Genomic DNA, 19,859 nt, shown 5'->3' on the forward strand with positions numbered 1-19,859 from the left:
CATATCACCAGAAACATACAGAACTGTCTCCTACTTGTATACAGCTTTGGAATTCTCTTCTGCATCTGAACCAGAGAAGGACTTGTATGCTTAAAAGATTTTACTAGAGCAAGTGGTAAAGATGGCTTTTATCTATGGACCTTGTCTTACACTATAGATATTATTCGTGCTTGTACTTCTGTGTCTTGATCCATGGTACTTTGGAAAGACTTTATTTTTGAAAATGTGTTCCTCAGTTTGATTAGTGCTTGTGTATCAATCTGATCTTGTGCATTTTCTGTGTGTCAAAAAACAAAACAAAACAAAAACCCAAACCAGTACAATTAAGTCACTACACAGCAAATTCAGAAAAGCTGGGTCAATGTGATTAATTTTGGACAAAGTTTTATAATTATTACCTTGTAATGTATTTGTAACCTTTTCTCACTGGCCATTGCTGTTATTCCTCTGAACTTCTGAAACTGCTGGGCAAGGGAGAAGACTCAGTGGTGGTGTGTGGCAAGTAGTATATGTGATAGAAGTCATCTACTGCTTTTGCAGTTTATTTAGTTGGGATTTTGTAAACATTGTGATTTCCCACAGCTACCTAACTCTGTTAGTTTTACCGTGCAAATATTCCTTCCAGCTTTTGCACTTCGTGATGGAAAAGTAGTTTCCTATAAACATGCTGCCTGTTATAACAATGAATAGGCATAATTTCAAAACAAGGCAGTGGAATAAAATGTGAAACAACAGGGCAGAGCATGTGGACACCCCCATGTGCCTATTAGGGACTATCTTTTTCCTTAAGGGAAAGCTTAAGATTTGTTGAACTGGGGACTTCTGAGGCATTCGAAACATTTTCCTGAAATTGGTATCCCTAGCAGTTAATGGCCAACGTGGAGGCTTCTAAAGGCCGTCCTCATTGTACTTCAGTAGTTTATACCACGTTCTATTCAGGAATTATAGCTACTCAGGAACTTTAATACAGACTTCTTACCCCTCTTGAGCACCTCACACCAGGCAAGTCCCTTTGCCAAGAAAGCAGCAGTGACCAACGTGGCACTGTGTTAGAAAGGGAAATAATATTCTTGATATGTGTGGATTTCTCCTACCCTTTCCTGGTCCTTTTCTTAATGACAATTACATACTCTGAGATTAAGTGCTGTATTAATAGGTCAGCATGCAACTGCTAGTGTTTGATAGCCAACAGCAACAAAAGTTTGGGTTTTTTTCTAGCTTCCTTTCTGTTTAAGAATACTTAAGACCTGTGAACTATGCATCCTTAAAATATACTTAAAAGGAGGCATTAATTTATTTCCACTATGTAGAAGTAAGCTTACTTACTTACAAAGTTTTGAGAAGATGCAATGTTGAAGGAGTTTTACAGCACATCTGATGTGTTGCTGTGCTATGCATTGCACAACAGATGTGTGAAATGTCTAGGTGTATTTCACAGAATCACAGAATCAATTCTCACTTTTTGGGTAGTTTCAGATGATGTTTTGAACTGCCTTGTGAAGGGTGTAGAATAATCCAGTTCCTGTTCAGGAAACCAGCCCCCTCCTGAGTAACAGATAAGCATGCCACTCTCTTCTGGCTTCAGGAGAGTCAGATGTTATCCTGTGCTTTGTACAGTGAATACATTTCTATTTTTTGCCAGTATGGGACAGTGTAGGTTCATTTAGGTGTATGGTAGTGGCACAAGTTGGAAGGGGTGAAGGAACATGTGAGGAGAGTGGAGATGTTGCAGCCTGCTCGGTGGCACTTTGGGGTTTGCTATCAGCACAGCTCAGGTGCTCTGTTGACAGAAACAAGCTTGCAGGTAATTGCTGCTTCTGTTGAGCAATAAACTGGTTTTGTTTTTTATTCTTTTAGAGTGGTTTAAGCTAGATTGTCTGGCCTGATGAATACAAGAAGTACTTACCTGCTTGCTGATGTGGTGTTAAGGGGTGCATGAGCAGAAGCCTGGGTTGTGTGGAGTAGTGCTGGTCTTGCAGAAGGATGGCATGCAAATGTATCTAGCTTCCCAGCACAGAGGTAGTAATGAGAACATGGTGGGCTGAAGCAGCTGTCATCTTCTAGCTGAATCAGCGTATTTGAAGTTTCACTGGTATTAGTTAGCTGGAAGCACATACTTACATGTCCTTGAGTAAAAGCTGTGGTGAAAAATGGATATCAGGTTTGTGCAGACGGAATTCTCTACAACTAGCTGTGTATTGTGTAAAAACTTAACTTTTAGTGAAATCACTGCAGCAAACTGCAAAACAAAATTCCGTGTCATGGCAGTGACACAACTCACCACATAGGATTGTAAAAATGGTGGTTTTCTTGTCCAGGGCTGTGCTACCGAGGGGAGATACCTAAATCGTGGAGCTCCTTGTGAGGACTTGTTTTTCTGTGGGGCTAGGAGGTCCTGGAGATAGGCCAGTCTGCTCTGGTGGCTTTGATTGCATGGGGGCTCCTTTGATTCAAACCCTTTTTTGCCTTCTTTTTTAAAGGAGCATAACATAGGCACAGGTCAAAGGGAAATGGAAAACCTTAGTTGTAGGTGGAGAAAGAAGAAGTGCTATGTAGAAAAAGTCAGGTGATTGGGAACTTGAAAGAAAATGTGTTTTTAAATGGTTAAAACAGTTTTTTTTTTTCTTTCCCCCAGACCCTGCATTTTGGTTAAACTGTTTATGTACAACCAAATAGCCTCACTCTCTAGGGCGCTACTGACTATATAGCTATCTACTTCACTTGCATTTGTTTGATGCTATCTGAAAACTTCCACAATGGAAATAAGTCAACAATTTGAATCAGATTATCAGTGTGTCTTAATTTAAAAGAAAAGTCAGTAGCTGCTCTGCAGGATAAAATTCATCTAGAGAACTTCAAATGACACAGGAAGAGGGAAGGAAGTGTTGAAATGGTTACTCCTCTTGTAATGGAAAATTATATGGTAAAATTTTTGATTGTGCTAAGTATCTCATTATGGCTGTTTTCGTTATTTTTATTTTGTAATGGGGAAAATGTGCCTCTGCAGTCTATTTTCCACCCATCCTTGGGGGTGACCAGTGTTACCACTTGAATGGGGTAGTCAGAAAATTTTTACGGTTTGGAAAATGGGGGTTGCAAATAGGGCTGAATGCTTTGTAACATATAAGACAAAATATGTTTGAAATATAACACAAATGTTTTCAGTGTGTTGCAATGAGTGACTTTTTTTTCTTTAGAGTGGTAGCAGTCTAAATAGGCCTTAGTAGACAGAATTGTGGTAAAATTATGTTGTAAAAGTAAAGCTTTGCATAAGCATTCTGGATTTAGTCTGCATAACTGAGTAGTTAAAAGACCTGTTAAACTCTATGTGTTTGACATTATAATGAACACTATATAGCCAGTTTGTCAGTGAGGTAGATAAACACCATTTCTGAAAACTTTAGCCAAGTTTATGGAGTTTAGGATCCAAACCATGAAAAAATTTCATCTCTGGATCAGAATCTTCTTTATTTTTAACAGAAAAATGGTTAGGTATTTGTTTTGGTTAGACATAAATACTGCCTTTGAATTAGTCGAAAATCTTGTTCTATAGTAAGCTTTTAACACTACTTGTAAGACAGAAATGATTGAGATTTTACTGTTGAAAGATGTCTAATTGAGTTCAAAAGCATGTGGTGAAGGAAGGCTATTTCACAATGGTCATAAAGCAGTGGGCAATGAATTTTGAGAGCAGAGAATTAGGTATGGGAAACAGTTTCTCAAAGAAGAGAATGGTGAAAATCAATTTACTGCAGCAAACAGGTGCAAGAAACACTGCTGGAGGATTTGGCATAAGTTTTGCACTCTGGGATGGCTACTCCAGTTAATGTTTCAGTGCCTTTATTGTCATTTTGCATACATCTGGAGGTACATTGTCTCCCATGAAAGGGTAATCCAGTCTGCTCAATAATACCAACTCTCTTGCCTTGAAACAGTGAAGTATCAGATTTTGCAGCATGTCAGACAAAAGACTCCTTTGCTATGTCTCAGAACAAGATTACAGTTGTCGTATTTCTTCTTCACCAGCGTGCCTGGCACTTCAGAGCATAGCTTAGACTTCCCTTTGTTAATGGAGGAGAAAGAGGATCTTTATGCATTTGGTAGTTTTTGTTTTCGTTATTGGTAGTTTTTATTTTCATAATTCATTTTGTGATTTAATACATGTGGTTTATGCTTAATCCCCTTCAGGATTTGGTTTAGAAGGTTAGGTTTCAGTTAACTGAAACTTGAGCAGCCTTCTCAAAAAATCCCTTATCCCTTAGAAATGTTAATAATAAAAAATAATAATAATAATAATGCCAGCTTTGTGAATACTCCCTACCATACAGCACAGTTAAACAGAAAGCTTAAGAAAGCAGTTGAATGCAGTTTGGGATCTCTTAAGGCACAGAAAAGTGCAGTGGTTTAGAACCATTGGCTAGAGTGGGTCAGGGACAAATATTTTTAGTGGCTTTTCTCTCTGGCTGCTTCAGGAAAAGATAGAAATAACATGAGTAACTGAAATAAAAGTAGTGCTCAGTTCTTGGTGGTAGGTACAGAAATCTGGAGCAGTCGTGTTGTTTCCAGGATTTGTGTCCAAACCCAAATATCTCAGCAATGAGACAAACCCTGAGGTTTGTGGAACAAGACTTTCCTTACAGGATCGTTCCTGATGTACCTTTATTAGAAACCGAATCCTGCTGCGAGCGGGTTAAGAGTTGGCAGGATCCACATTCCTCAAATAAAAAAAAAAGTGTTGACTAAGTTGCATCAGCGTGAAAATAAATAAAATTGTTTTTATGTATTCAATTTAAATGCTTCTTGCTGCTTCCAGGGTGGAATGAAGGCATGTCTCCTTCAGCTTCTTTTCCACAAAGGAAAACAATGAGGAGCTTGTTGGGTTTCTGCATGCAGAAGAAATACATTTAGGCATTCTTCGCATAACTGTGGGGAAGAAGGGGTTGCTAGCTTTCTCATTGTTCAACTTGTTTCTTAATCACACAGTACAAGTCAACTGTGAAAACCCTCTGTGAAAATACCTAACAGAAGTGGTTTGTGCTGTAGTGTTCCCATACCAGATTCTTTCCAGTTTGTATTGGAGGTATTTGCTATTGTTGCAAACTGTTACACTGTGGCAAAGCACTAATATCCACAGTGTGACTTATACTATAGAAATAGCTACATTAAGGAGGAGGCATGTGTCTTAGAATTGCTGTGTTGTTGTTGTTGTTTTTCTTTAATGTACTGTGCTCTGTATTCTGAAAGCCTGTCTCTTATTTTTATTTTTATTTCTCTGTGTCTGTGTGTGCCTTTTGCAGTGACTTTGTAACATGCAAGACACTGATGCCAGGGGGAGTTCCCCTGCTTTCCTTCGGCCTCAGAATGGGAGCAGTCACAGGTCTGCTGGGTATGTCCCAGGGAGAATTGCCCCTCTTCGACCCCCACCACCTTCACAGAGCCACGCTTCAGCCGAATTTACCTCTGCAAGACAAGAAGCCCGGGCGACGTTCACATCCTTACCATCTGGACAGAACCGCCGTCAGGCAGAAGCCAACAGACATAAAAATACTCTCATTTGCTTTGCCATTTCTAGCTTGTCACTTTTTCTTGCACTGGGAATTTTTTTGGGAATAGCTTCAAAATACGCTCCAGATGGTAAGTTCTTGCATGAACAAAATCGTACTAGACGTTAAGGTCCCTGTGAACATAGTACAATAATTCTGCATCGGAAGCAGTGTTAAAAGTTCAGGGTAAAAATAGGATGCTTACTGTAATTTTAATTTGGAAGGAAGCTGTGTTCGGAGGTTTGGTTCCTTTTGCTGTTATCAGTGTCACTTTCTGTGTTTTTACTGTGAACTATTTATTTACATGAAGAATAAAAGCATAGCAGTAAATAAAGATGACTGGTGAGGGGGAAAGAAGTGAGAATATTGTATTGTATTACATGTGTAATTATCACGTGTACGTAGAAGTTGCCTGTTCACAAAATACAGGCAAAATGAAATACTGTCTGTGTAAGCAGTAACTAGGGAAGGTAGTAAGGAGCATTCAGGTAAAACATTTAAAAGTCTAGGAATTTATACCAGCAATTTATTTGCTTCGTTTGTAAACAAGTCGAGCAGGGAGTTCTTTGACCACTTAGCCCTAATTTTTTTTCAATTTGTCTTAGAAAACTGGGCAACATTGATGGAATTTGGAAAACCTCTAAAATGTGACTGTCTATAAAGCACAAAGAGGCGGAGTGATTAACTGCTAGTCATTAAATAGAGAGCCCTCTGGCCAAACACTTACTATGAGACCCAGTTGGTAAGGGTTTGTAGTATCTTTTGGAGCATGGGTTCTGTTTTGCTTACCTGAGGAAGAAATAGGGTTTCTAAAAGTTTTCAAAATGATTTTTGGAATAGAAACTGGTGCCTGTTGTAACACTACAAGCTTAGACTCCATGGTGGCTTTTGGAGCAGTAGTTCAGAAGTTTCTAGAGTCAATGCAGCACATGCTGAACAAATTAAATAATCAACTGAAGGTTTTAGGTGACAGTATAAGATGGATGTGTTCATCTTAACTGGGACACAGTTCATGGTGGGTTGCAGAGATCTCTTGGGTGAAGTTACTGAGTTTTCCTAATAATTAGGAAGGAAAACAACATAGAACAAACACTGAAGTAGTAGTAAATGGAAGATGACTGCTATATTGTAAACTAAATCACTAGTAATATGGGCATATAGACACGCAGTAAGGACTCTAGTTACAAACAAGTTGAAGACAAAGCTGATGGGTGATCTAGCACGTTGATTCTAAGAAGTACTTGAGGGGAAAAACAACAGCAACAACAACAATAGTAAAAACACACTCCAAAACAAACAAGGAAAGCCTTTCTACTTTGATACCAAGACTTTAAAACATTTAATTAAAAGCTGTAGGTTTTAATGGTTGTTTTAGTAGAGGTGAGGCTGTACTGCATGGACAATGTAAAATAATAGACTTCTCATGCTTTAAAAGCTGGTAACGTGAAAGAGATGGGTTTGCCACTTTTAAAATGAAAATGTTTTTGGAGTATTAAAATTTTAATAAGTATTATTATTTTTTCCTCTGCAGTAGTTCATTCCCAAGGCACTGAGTTTTGTAGATTTTCTTACACTGCATATGTGGTCAACATGTAGTTAGTTTATGGATCACCAAAGATACTGAGGATGCTGCAGTAGACCTTTTTATCTTTGTCTGCTGTAGTAACTTACATGGAAGTTCTGGAATAATCAAAGGATGTAACCGCTTTCCTTTAATGTCCCGTTGCTCCTCTATGGAAGTCCAGCCAGCTTTCAATATTGGCTGTTGAACTGTGTCTTTCAGAAGTTTCCCTCCATTACCTTTTAAAAGAAAAAACACGCACACGTAAGATCTATTGGAAGCCCTCACACAAGAGAAACTCCATGAGGGCACAAAGGAAAATCTGACTGACTGAAATTTTAATTTTGTGACAGTGTTGCTGCAGCAGCTCCCCAAGGATTCTTGACAGGTTGAAATGTTAATACCCTCAGCTCCATCCTCACACATGCGGTACTAAAGCCAGCCACTGCAGTTCCAGCTAGGTGTGCTCTTGCTGAGGGCTAATTGGAAATCCATATTGTCAGTGCTTTTAATGGTTGTTTAAAAGGCAGTGAAGGGAATGTGAGACTTAGTAGTAATTGTGTGTAAATCCTAAACCTCCGGCATACCTTCCCCACAGGGAAAATGATACTTGTCTGCATTTCTGTTCCTGCCTGTCAGCTGGTTTCTTTTTTCCTCCTTACTTTTATCTTCCTGTCATCATCTTTTTTTCTAAGAAGTCCTTAGCACTGGAGATCATGTAGAGTGCTGGAAATGCAATTTCCTTCCGCATTTCCAGGGGCTTTTGCTACAGGGTCAGGAAGACAAGCAGCGGAGGTTGTCAGGGAAAAGTTCTCTTTGGCCTTTGCAGTTCTCTGCTGGAGCTTGCCCAGGGTAAACAGGATCCTCAGAAAATTTAGCTGCCAAACTGTGATAAACTTCTGCTGAGCATAATATAACACTGATAATTTTTTCCCAGAGGCCTTAAAAACTCCAGACTTGGTGGCTAAGCAGGTAGAAAGCAACTATTTAACTACATTTTGAGAACTGTTTCCTGCCTTTTCTCCTGCCAAAATTCATATCCTTTCTCCAACACATGGAAGGTTCTAGAATTTTATTTTTTTGGCAGGGTGTTGTGTGTATGTGTTTTTTTTTTCCACCACATGCAAAAATATTATTTCCCCACCACCATCACCTTACTAGAAGCAACTAAACCTTATAGACAGCTGACCCATTTTTACAAAAATGCACTGAAGCAGAGGCCTGACTTGAAAAAATTTCAGCATGAGTGGTTAAATTTGGCAGGGCTATAACTACCTTAACGTTTTCTGGTTTATGCTTCTGTTTCCATTTAACCTTAACTGTCGAGGCAATGACTGTGGTCTGTAAAATCCAATCAGTAATTTTGAAGGTAACATATGGTGAGGTACTAAATATTTGATGTTTCCCTGCACCCTTCTGCAATTACTAAGGAAGAATTTCAAAATACTTTTGCTGAGCACATCTGATTTGCCTGCCAAAAGTTGATCCACCGTGCTTCAGAAGCATGATCATGTTACAGGAGTGCCTATTTCTGATTCCATTGGCTTCCTTCCTCAAACATAATGTACAGTAGATTCAGTGGGGTTGTTGTTGTGTGTTGTTTGATTTGGTTTTGTAGTTGTTGTGCTGTACCTATTCTCTAAAACTCAACAGAAAAACTTGTGCAGTTATTAGATCTTTTTCCTCCATGAATCACGCTAAGTAGAAATTACCAGGTTGCTGACTCATGGTTTCCTCACACTGCCCTTTGCTACCAGCCAGGAAATGTGTGTTTCTTCACAGAGACTGTGTGTGTAGTGTCTGAGGAAAGGGGCTCAGTGACTGTGCATGAGTCAGGCAATAGAACTGCGTTTTGTCAGTGACTGCTCAGCAGTCTTGCAGATAGCAGTGTTTCTTGCTTTTTGGCTTCCCCTCATGTGTTGAATTTCATTTTTTTAAATGCTGTTTTCTTAGGATCCCCCAAAAAATTTCTTTCGTTTTTATTTTTATATTGCTACTTAGATGCCTTTTGGCTTCATGCAGTTCTGCTAATTTTTTCCCACTGGCAGGCAAATCTTGGTTTCTGTGGGTTTCCTGGGTTGGAAAGGATTTGAGATGTGGAGAATAACAGTGAAGGAAAACAATTTTGTCAGCAGAACTAAGGATGGCTTATGTTAAATCTGTGGGTAGGCTTCTCTTTCTTTGTCTTATGGAAAAATGAGCTATTATTGCAAGTAGCTTTTTGCCCCCAACATTTCAGATGCATAGGGCGTTTTTTTCCAGAAGATGTGAAAAGGCAGTTATGACTGTTAATTTCAGTTGGGCTTCTAACGTGTTTATTTTGACATCTGTTAGGTTGTGTTTTTTTCTCAATAAAAATGTTTGTAGTCTGTGTTTTTAATAAGAAAATCAAAAATTCAGGACATACTTTCAGTTTCTGTTTTCATAGTACTTCTATGCTCCTGCATTAATCAGCTGCTTAATATTCTAAAAATGGGTATGTTGTAAGTACCATATTGCTGTAAGTTCATCTGAAATCACACAACCCTGTCACTTCTGTCTGCTGCTTCTCCTTCTCTGGCCTTAAAATATGGCGTTGCTGCCTGGGTAGTGCCAAATCTTCAACGGAGTTTTGAGGAGGATCGTGTGTATCACTTCTATAGCGTGGTTCAGAGACTGGTGTTTATAGTATCTTAGGAGCACAAACCATGAATTTGGATCCAAATGCTTTGCTTCCCAGGACACTGCTCTACCCATAGAAGCTTAACACTAAATATATTAAGGTCGTCCTGTCCCCCTTTCTCCCATATCTGCAAACCTATACTGGAAGAAGTGATTGGGATGCTCAAAAGCAAGAGGGGATGGATTAGACTTTCTCACACAGGTTCCTGTGACCTTGAGGGAGGTGAGATATTTAGATACCTTACCACCATGTTAGTGTTTCATGTAGGTGGCCTAGGATATCCTGGGCTCAGGGCAACTGCTGTGAATTGGAGTCCTTGCTGCTGAGCTCTTCTCATCTACTGTAGATGATGTAGAAAATCTCAAAAAAACAAACCAACCCTCAAACAAATAATACCAAAAACTAGATGCCTATTGGGGGGCTTGAAAGTACAGTATATGTTGGCAGTTCAGTCTACTTGTGGTCTTCAGTGTTTTAATTTTGGTACATAATTACTTTCCATCCTTTGAAGCTTAGCCCTGATTCAGGTGTCTTTTTGGCTGCATGAATTTAAACAGTAGAACTAGTAGCTGCAGTACTGTGAACACAGAAGGAGGTGGGAATCCTTTGTGGGTGACTGACTGCCTTATTTAGTATGCATCTTCATGCTGCCCTGATTGCTGTGGTCCTGTTGGTGATGCTTATTTAAAAATAAATAAATAATGTATTTCACTTTATATTGCAGAAAATTGTCCTGATCAGAATCCTCGTCTTACAAACTGGAGCCCCGGAAAAGATCCTGAAAAGAGAGTTATTATCAAAAAGGGGGATTTGTTTCGTCTGAACTCAGATGCTACAGTACACTCTATAGTCATACAAGATGGAGGTATGAAATGGAAAGATGAAAAACATGCTTCAATTCATAGAATCATAAAATGCTTTGAGTTGGAAGGGACCTTAAAGATATCTAATTCTAACCCTCTTTCAACGGGCAGGGACACCTTCTGCTATACTTTGTTGCCCAAAGCCCCATCCAACCTGACCTTGAACACCTCCATGGATGGGGCAACCACAGCTTCTCTGGGTAACATGTGCCAGTGCCTCACCACCCTCAGAATAAAGAGTTTCTTCCTTCTATCTAACCTAAATCTCCCCTTTTAGTTTAAAGCTGTTCCCCCTTGTCCTGTTACTACACCCGCTGACATAGAAGCATGCACCCCAGCTTTCCTGTAGGTATTGGAAGGTCTCCCCAGAGTCTTTTCTTCCCCAGGTTGAACAATCCCAACTCTGTCAGCCTGTCTTTATGCATGGCTTTTACTTTTGTGATTAGTGGAAAATTACATTGGAATTTTGGTATTGACCAGTTCCTTTGCTTTTACTTTTCTGCCTGCTGTCAGGCCAGACATACCAAATGTTAAAATGATAAATGAACACTATAAAGTCTGTCATTGGAGCAGTGACATGGTTTTCTGTAAAACAGTAAAAAAAGACTTGTGTAGTAGCTTTCTAGGTATGGGCTCTGATTGTCTTCTGATGGTGAACATAGTGTGTTAGCAATTTGACCAAGATGGTAGAAAAAAAATAGGGATAAGCTGACCAGATGCTTAGAAAGGTAATTCACAACCAGTAGAAGTTACTTTCCTAAATATTCTTAACCTTATTAAAAAACTTAATAGTTTGTTTTCTGGGTGCGGAAAACAAATCTTTCTTAATCTTTCTGTTGCTCTTATTGTGATCTTGGTTCTTCGAGTCTATCTTAATATTGCTTTGACTTACAGATTTCTTTTTTCCCTTTAGGGTTACTGGTTTTTGGTGATGATAAGGAAGGTTCTAAAAATATTACTTTGAGAACTCGTTTTATCCTGATAAAGGATGGTGGAATGCTTCATGTTGGAGCAGAGAAATGCCGCTATAAATCCAAAGCAACTATTATTTTGTATGGGAAGTCAAACGAAGATGCTGATGTGCCGGAATTTGGCAAAAAATTTATTGGTGTGGGTCCTGAAGGAACGTTGGAATTGCATGGGCACCAGAAGTTATCATGGACTCTTCTGTCAAAGTCTGTGAATTTCTCAGGGCTGGCCTGTGGTCATTATTCATTTAAAAAGAATTTTTCCCGAGGACTAAATGTGAGAGTGATCGATCAGGATACAGCGAGTGTTTTGGAAGTGTTGAAATTTGATACTCATGATTTTTCAGAAGAAAGCTTGAAGCTCCAGAACTTACTGAAAAATAGAAGTCCTGGTCGCATTATTGCTATTGCTGTAGGAGATTCAGCTGCTAAAAACCTACTGGAGGAAACTAGAGTAACTATTCAAAATCTTCTGGGAAGTAAGTTTGTCAGAGGATTGAGTTACAGGTAAATAATTCATTTTCCCTTTTGTGTTGCGTAAATATGAGATACAGAATTTGCCTTCTTTGGGTGGTTTTGTTAAACTTGGACAATGTCTGCTCTTACAATACTGACAATTCTTTGTAGATTTTAGGTAGTACAGCAGTAGTGCAATTTGGTTTGTGATGTTTTAATATTGTAGAGATGTTTAGTTACAGGTATCTGTGATAAATTTCATTACTTATTCAATTACACTTTCACTGTTCTCTACAGAAACTAAAAGTGGGTACAGCAAAGGATTTTTTTTTTACCCATTCAAGCACACAGTTATAACAACATAGAAATTGTTTTCTGTTCGGGGGAGGAAGGAATGCCAAACTAAAAACTGAATACAGAGAAGGGGTGTTAATCATCTATTTCAAACATCATTTTACTCATCCCAGCAGATTGGTGAAATGAAGGTACATTAGCCTTTTGCTGATGCTTCAGGGGAACTGATTTGTAAAAATATTTTATTACTGAAGCATACTTGTCAGGTGTGTTTGTATCTTTTGAATGTTCTTTTCAGTTGTTTGGGGATGAAATGGTGGGACGGTAGAAGAGATACAGTAAATGTTACTGTAAAGCAGAGAGGTTAAACTTCTGCACTGTTCATTTAGTTGTTGCAAATGACCTCCTGCATGTTCTGACCCTACCTTTGTATTGTACAGGGTTAACAGTAAGTGTTTAAGGGACACCAAATGCACTAACAGTCAGGCAGTTCTTCAGATACTGTTAAAATGGTTTCATATAACCTGGTTTTATTTTTATTTTTTGGTGTTTTCCAGGAAATCAGTAGCTTAGTTTTTTCTGTTCTGTTCTTACCCTCTCTATTCCCTGACATCTGGGCTCCAGTTGCTCCCCACCCTCTGCTTTGGCAGAGCTGGGCTGGGGCGTGAGTCAGGATGGCATGTTCTGACCTTGCTTCCCTCCAGGGGCATGTTTGTGGCAGCCCCTGTGTAAGCGTCTAGTTATGGGGTCCTCTGGAGAGTTCTTGTGAGTCTGCAGCTGAAGCAGTTTCATCAGAGGTGCTGAGACCTATATGTCCTGTAGTAACTACTGTCGTCTTGTGAGGTGAAGGCCACGCGGCGGTTGGTGAGGGCCCTGGGCAGCCAGCCTCCATCTGATGAGGAGCTGATGGTTTCTCGTGTTCATAGCTACCGATGGCCTCCACGCCAGTAGGCCTGAAGTGAGGACATTCTTTAACCCGCAGCCAGGTGTAGGAAGCACTTTTTCTTCCTTCCCTGCTGAACTGGTTCCTGTCTATTTTCACTGGTCGATAAGAGACTCTGTAAGAACATAAACTTGTCCTGTCCCGACTGCTGTGGAAGACGGGCGAGAAGTTCACTTCTGAGTCCTCACTGAGGTTAAAAGCAGGGTTGGTTTGTTAAAACTGGTGGAAGGGATTTCAGTATGGAGGTCAACAGTCCATTGCATCCTTGTCTGCTTCTGTCTCCCCATGCAGATTAATATGTTTTAAAATACCTTGATATTTAGCTTAAATGTTGATGTGGGAAACATTCAGCTCGTTGTTGGTGCTCCTGAAAAGCTGACCAGGTATATACTATTGCTGTGAGCAGATTAACACTGAACAGTTTGATTTGGCTTTTTAAACACAATCATTAAGAAGAGACTGAAACAAAAACAACTGGATTGAAGGTGGTTTTAATATCTGCCTTTGAATCAATCACTAGCACTGGACTACAGTCCAGCTAGCTGTTACTGTTTTCATTTTGGGTGAATGATTCAACCTTAATGATGCAATTTTGTTCGGCCTTTTAATAGATGATTACTTCCTCAGCACATAATTACACCATTACAGAGCAGTAAAGGACAACAAATATTCTTGTTTTTTGAACTTGGTGGCAGCTTTCTGTGGTGCATGGTTTGTTTTTCATTTCCAAAAACTTGGATTCATTGAGCAGAGCTATAGGAAGTGGAAATACATCCAGTACGGTTTCCTGCTCCCCACAGGCACTCAGCCAAGGTAAGTGTCCAGCTGAGGGAAGGACTAGTCAGGGGAAAGAGGCCAAAGCTCTTGTACTTGGCCTTTGGAAGCATCAGTGATTCCTTGTGTGAAGGTTGTGCAATAGAATCCAGTACTTCTATTTTTTGTGTCTGAGTGTCTTGAAAGACTCAAGAAGTATTGCCTGTCAGGAGCAGTGGTCATCAGCAGCCGCTGCTGGCAGTGTCCATCCTGATGCAAGCTCCGTCTCCTGGGCTCCTCGCCTTCTCTGCACAGACGCTGCATGCTGACCGCATCCCCATGCTGGGAGCGTGCCGCAGCACAAGCGTCAGCACCGGCTCGTCGTCTTCCTGTGCTCCCGTAAGCATGCTTGTGAGCAGAATACTGCATCATTTCTGGCACTCGTTGCTAGCGGTTTTCTTTTTAAATTTTAAAAAAAAAAGCGTATGTTGTTAGATGTTGCACCAAAAATGTATCAGAATGTCTTCTCAATTAAGAGCTATCATATTTGCCAATTCATTTATAGAACATTGTCATTTTGAACTATGCACCTTTCCAGTGATATATGCCTATTCTTGTCTGTATTTTGAAATTACATTCTAAAATGAAAATGGTAGATCAGGCAAAAGGGTAACCTGTATGCTCCTTGTCTTATCCTGTGCCTGTTTGTGAAGAATTTAAGGGCAATTATATTTAAATACATAATTTTATTTTTTGCAGGCAAGCCTGGGCTTTTGTTGGTGTGATAGGCGGTGGGAATTCTTCCTGTAACGAATCAGTGCGAGACTATGAAAATCACAGCACTGGTGGGAAAGCTCTTGCTCAGAAAGAATTTTTCACAGTGGATGGTCAGAAGTTTGTTGTGAGAGCTTACAGTGAATGGAACGATGGTAGGAAAGTATTTTGTGAAACCCTGTGGGTAGGGAAAAAGATACTGTGTATACTTTTTTTTTTTCTGGAAGTGTTTGTTGCAGTTTAAATCTCTGAATGCTGCTGTAAGTTTTGCGTTTTGCTATCCATGTGGCCAGACTATTGGATGAAGTACAAGGATGCAGTTCTTTTTCAGTCCGACCTATTTTCTCACTCTATATATTTAGATCAAAATTATGATTATGTGAACAACATAAGTGTTCTTATCAATATGCTGAAACAGAGTTGTTGTTGTTCGGTCATCTTTTCTCCTTTCAGTCATGCAAATTTTTAATCTAAGCTACCTGAGACATTGGTTATGAGGCTAAAAAGAAAACTGAGTAGGAGCCAAAAGAAATCTTTTATTCCTGTTACAGTCTTAGGTTTTTATTTGATGCTGAACTTTGGTTCTCTCATCAATTAGGCGACTTTTTTTTTTTTTTCCTGCAAAGTTCTTTCTGGTGTAAAAACCCTGGAAGATCTACCACTCATACTTTTATCCTTTTTATTTATTTATTTATTTATTTTTATTTGAGAGATCTATATCATGAGTTCTGCTTTTATGGGCAGTCTTTTTCTGCTTGTAGAATTACTAGCAATATTATATTTGCCTCAGAAGAATTTTTTCAAGGTAGGCAGATACTGATTTGTTAAGTAATTGAGCTATTTGATGTTACCCCTTCACTGTTCATTATGGCCCTATGAAACTCTCTTGACTCATAATAAATAAAAAAAAAAAATCTCCACAAAAATGTACCTTTGACTTGCTGGTACTGTAGGCTTGGAGTCAATGAGTAAACCAGACACCGATTCCATTCTTCCTATTCATTAAATAGAACATTAAATAAAATGGGAGGATGTTAAATACAGTGAGTTGCTGAATTTAAAGGCAATGAAATGCTTGTGTAGTTTAGCCTGCCAAACTGTTTTATTAGCTGTGCTTAGAAAGGAAAGATTTCTGTTGCCAAATCTTTGATTATATGTATTGAGTTTTAAACAGCAGAAAAATATCACTTGGGACAAGCAGAACTAGCTGGACCTACACATTTTTGCTATATGATATATTTGATATATTAGTGTTTTTTAATTTCATGGGTTATTACTGTTGCTGTTATTTCCATCTCTACCCTTTGTTTTATTTGAGATCCATCAAACAAGCAGGCTGTAATAGCACATCTCACTAACATGTTTCAGAACAGAATTGCACTTAGAGGACATAGAAGTTTGTGAAATCTCATGCACTTCTTATCTTTTTGGGGATATTTTTGTATAAAGGTGAATATAATCTTTATAATATTTATTTTATTTTATGTTTTTTAAATACTAGGTGTCCCGATTTCCGGCTTCCAGGTAGAACCTGTAGATGGAGTGATACTGAATCTTCTGGATGATGTTAGTAGTTGGGAGCCTGGAGACCGGATTGTGGTAGCAAGCACAGACTATTCAATGTATCAGACAGAGGAGTTCACCCTCCTTCCTTGCCCAGAGTGTACCAAGCATCAGGTCAAAGTCAAAGGTACGCAAATGGTCACCATCTGAAGAATCTTGTTTGAAATAGCTGTTAATAGTAGTACACCCTAGATGAGACCTTTCAGTGGAAGCAGTAAACAGCACCCTATTATCTCTCAGTGTTGCTTGTTTGCTACGTACAGGAGTGTATGCTTGCCCTTACTGTAAAATTGCTCTGTCAAATGTCAGATCTGCCTCTGACTTCTAAAGCTTACCCCATACTAAGTTTTTTTTTCACTTTCTTCCCAGGCTCATCGAATGCTATAGTTTTCTTCCAGGATTGGCTTATGCTTGTTCTTCTTTCTCAACTCCTTTCTGTTTTTTCCACTAGTTCTCTCTAGAAAATGGCTGCTGTAGTTGTTACCATTGCTGTTGTCTTTACTGCCCTTCCCATCTTCTGAAGTTTTATTATTATTTTTTTTCTGTTATTCAAAGATTGCCATTTTATTCTTTTTCCTTTTTCAATCTTTTTTTTTCCCTCAGTTCCCCCTCCAGCCCCCACCAGTAAAATGGTTATGAAACAAATGGCACTTCCAAGCATCTGCTTACACAGGATATCCCTAACTAGTTGCAATCTGTTTTTCCTTTGGGTGTGATGCACTCAGAATGGTCATACGTGTTGTTGACTGCTTCCTATTTTATTATCTGACTCACTCTGACTTCATGAGAGCCTCCCATGGGGTTGACTCCTTCACTCTGCAGACATCTGTGTTTTTCTTCTGCCACTCTGTGCCCCCTCTGCGCCAACGCCCTCCTCCTCTGACAGTCCCTCAGTCTCGAGTTTTTCTCTTCTCGTTTTCTGGTGGGCTGTAGGATTGGTTTGCAGCTCAGCTCTTGCCTTTTGTAGCAGCTGATTGGTGCTCCTCAAGATCTCATTTTGTCCCATTCACCTCTGTACTGTGTGACTTCCTCTTCTTCAAACAACTCTTATCTCCTTTCTTGTTTCTCAGAAGTTTTCTTTGTACGCCCTCAAACTTTCCTGTTCCCCTGTGTCTTCTGGGAAAGCCAAATTTGTATGTTGGCTTTGCAGTATTGTTTGGATCCCACAGCATTCACTGGTTTGGCTATGATACGTTTTCCTGCATTGTGAAGTCCCAGATAAGGTGAACTTTGATATCTAAGCTTTTTCCTTATTATACATCAGAGAATACCAGGGTGCGTGGAGCTGCAGAACTGACTTAGTGCCATTGTACATGACACTTCCTGGCTTTTGTTCTTAAGTTTTTTACTCCATATGCATTATTTAACTCAGTGTTTTAAGGTTCAAGCTACTTGAAGGCTGTAGTATGAAGTTTAAAATTTTTTGTTGCCACTGAATAGAGTATGTACAAACTCTTTCCTCTTTGAAGTCATGCACTGTGAGAAAGCATCTCTTGAAAAAATGTATATATCTTTTTTTTTTTTTAAACAAGCAGACAAACCCAGATTTACAGGATTTGCAGTATGGCATAAAATACAATCTTTTTTTTTTTTTCCTTTTTGCAAATAGATGCTATCAGATCCGTATATAGATCTTTAAAAGATGCTAAAGGAGATGAACTGTCCAATCTGGATTTTTTTTCCCCTCACCCAATATCAAATGTCCTGTGTCACAGTAAAGGATACTGTTTTTTGTTGTTGTTGTTTTGTTTTTAACAAACAACACCCACAACACCCTATACATTTATTCTGCAGAATATTAATTTTCAGTGGAACAGCAAATTTGACATGCAGAAGAATTCATCATCTGAAATTTTCTTGTATTGCCCCTTTTGTAGTAGAAAGAAAAGTATTGTTTTATAGGATGCCCAGATGCTCCATCCTCACTTGATATATACGTGATAGTTAAACATAAGGAAATACAACAAACAGCAGGCAGTCTTCAAGTTATAACAATGTAATCCCATTTACAGACCTCTGTTGTCTTTAAACAGCAGGAACAAAAGTAATACTGGTGTAGGTCTGCTTCACATACTGGTCATTACCAGTTTAGTTTATATCCTTCTGTAAGTTTTGAGGAGGAATAGTGAAAAATTAGGGAAAAAAATATATATTTAAGTTTCCAGATCATTTTTGCAGTGTGTATAGGAAAATAAACTGATTGTTTCTTTGGAAGCATACTGTAAAAATACACATTTTCTTTTTCTTAATTTTAGTTTGTCCTCAGAATAGCTATTTTGGGGAAAAGCAAACCTAGCTGGGAAACAAAATGGTATTTGTTTTTGAAGAGGATCAATACAGTATGTGTGTGTTTATTTTTATATATATATATATATATATATATATATATATACACTGTATTGTGTGTATATATATATATATATATACTGTATTGTGTATATATATATGTATATATATTTTTTTGAGCAGATTAGGCAGCTACTGTTTTTTCTTTTAAAGCAAATCTGCATTTGTGTTTGTTTCATTAAAGCTTTTTTAATGCATTGTACTCAAACTTTTTAAAAAAATTCTTTTCCATTTTAATCCATTCTGTTCAAAAACTATTAGATTAAACTTAATATGCACCTACAAATAAAATGTGGGGTTTGTTTTAGGTTTAGTTATTTTACTAATGTGAAAAATATTTAAGACAACTTGTTTTGGCATTAAACATACAAAAGCATATTTGATACCCTGTTCTGCAAGATGCTCAGTTATCAATGAGTTGAGCATGGTCTGGACAGGGGAGTTTGATGTTTGCTAGGTTAATGTTTGTCATCTGTCAATTAAATGCTTTTTTGTGCACATTAGCCTAAGAAGGATAGTAGAACAATAAGTTTAAGGTGTCAGAGTACATGTTTTTTAGGGGTACAACTAGTTTACTTACAAATTAGCTTTGTGTTTAATCAATGACAGCACTTACTCCTTTTTTTTTTTTTTTTTTTTTTTTTTTTTTACAGAAAAACCTCAGTTTCCCCATGTGGGAGAAGTTATTGATGGAGTGGACATGAGGGCAGAAGTTGGAGTTCTCACGAGGAACATCTTAATCAAGGGAGAGACTGAAAAAACCTGCTATCGTGAAAAAGAGTGTCAGTTTTTCAATTATGATACATTTGGTGGACATATCAAGGTTTGAAAACATTTTTAAGTAGCTTTCTGTCATCTAAAGGTATATTGAAGACAAAAGGATTAATGTTAAACTTGGCGGGCTTTGAAAATCAACATAAATTCATACACCAGCGTGGTGTAGAAAAGACTTTGTTCTCTACTTTCCCCAAATTAGCTCATCAAGACTTTGTCCACGGCATTGGAGCAAATTATATCGATGCATGAAATGTTGTGGAAGAATCCACCATATATTGCACCCTTGTGTGACAGTGATTAAACCTTAAAAGTGGTGTACCTGCATGTTCAGCCTGTAACATTATAAAGCTTGATCT

General features: G+C 38.5%; 1 protein-coding gene across 5 annotated transcripts in view; it reads left to right on the plus strand.

Annotated features, from left to right (window-relative positions):
• The window catches only part of CEMIP2 (cell migration inducing hyaluronidase 2), a 52,282-nt gene that overhangs the window by 7,198 nt on the left and 25,225 nt on the right, over positions 1 to 19,859 (plus strand). For 4 of the 5 annotated variants that reach the window (XM_050716135.1, XM_035558483.2, XM_050716134.1 and 1 more), the window contains exons 2-7: positions 5,298 to 5,634; positions 10,491 to 10,631; positions 11,543 to 12,104; positions 14,803 to 14,972; positions 16,319 to 16,507; positions 19,380 to 19,549. In XM_050716135.1, coding sequence (XP_050572092.1) covers positions 5,310 to 5,634; positions 10,491 to 10,631; positions 11,543 to 12,104; positions 14,803 to 14,972; positions 16,319 to 16,507; positions 19,380 to 19,549 — 1,557 coding nt within the window. In that variant the 5' untranslated portion in view covers positions 5,298 to 5,309. Of the gene's footprint in view, positions 1 to 5,003; positions 5,081 to 5,297; positions 5,635 to 10,490; positions 10,632 to 11,542; positions 12,105 to 14,802; positions 14,973 to 16,318; positions 16,508 to 19,379; positions 19,550 to 19,859 lie in introns of those variants that run through there. The other variant, XM_035558484.2, reaches the window with a different exon arrangement.

Source organism: Cygnus atratus, chromosome Z, assembly GCF_013377495.2.
Source record: "Cygnus atratus isolate AKBS03 ecotype Queensland, Australia chromosome Z, CAtr_DNAZoo_HiC_assembly, whole genome shotgun sequence".
In the NCBI taxonomy this organism is placed as follows: Eukaryota; Metazoa; Chordata; class Aves; order Anseriformes; family Anatidae; genus Cygnus; species Cygnus atratus.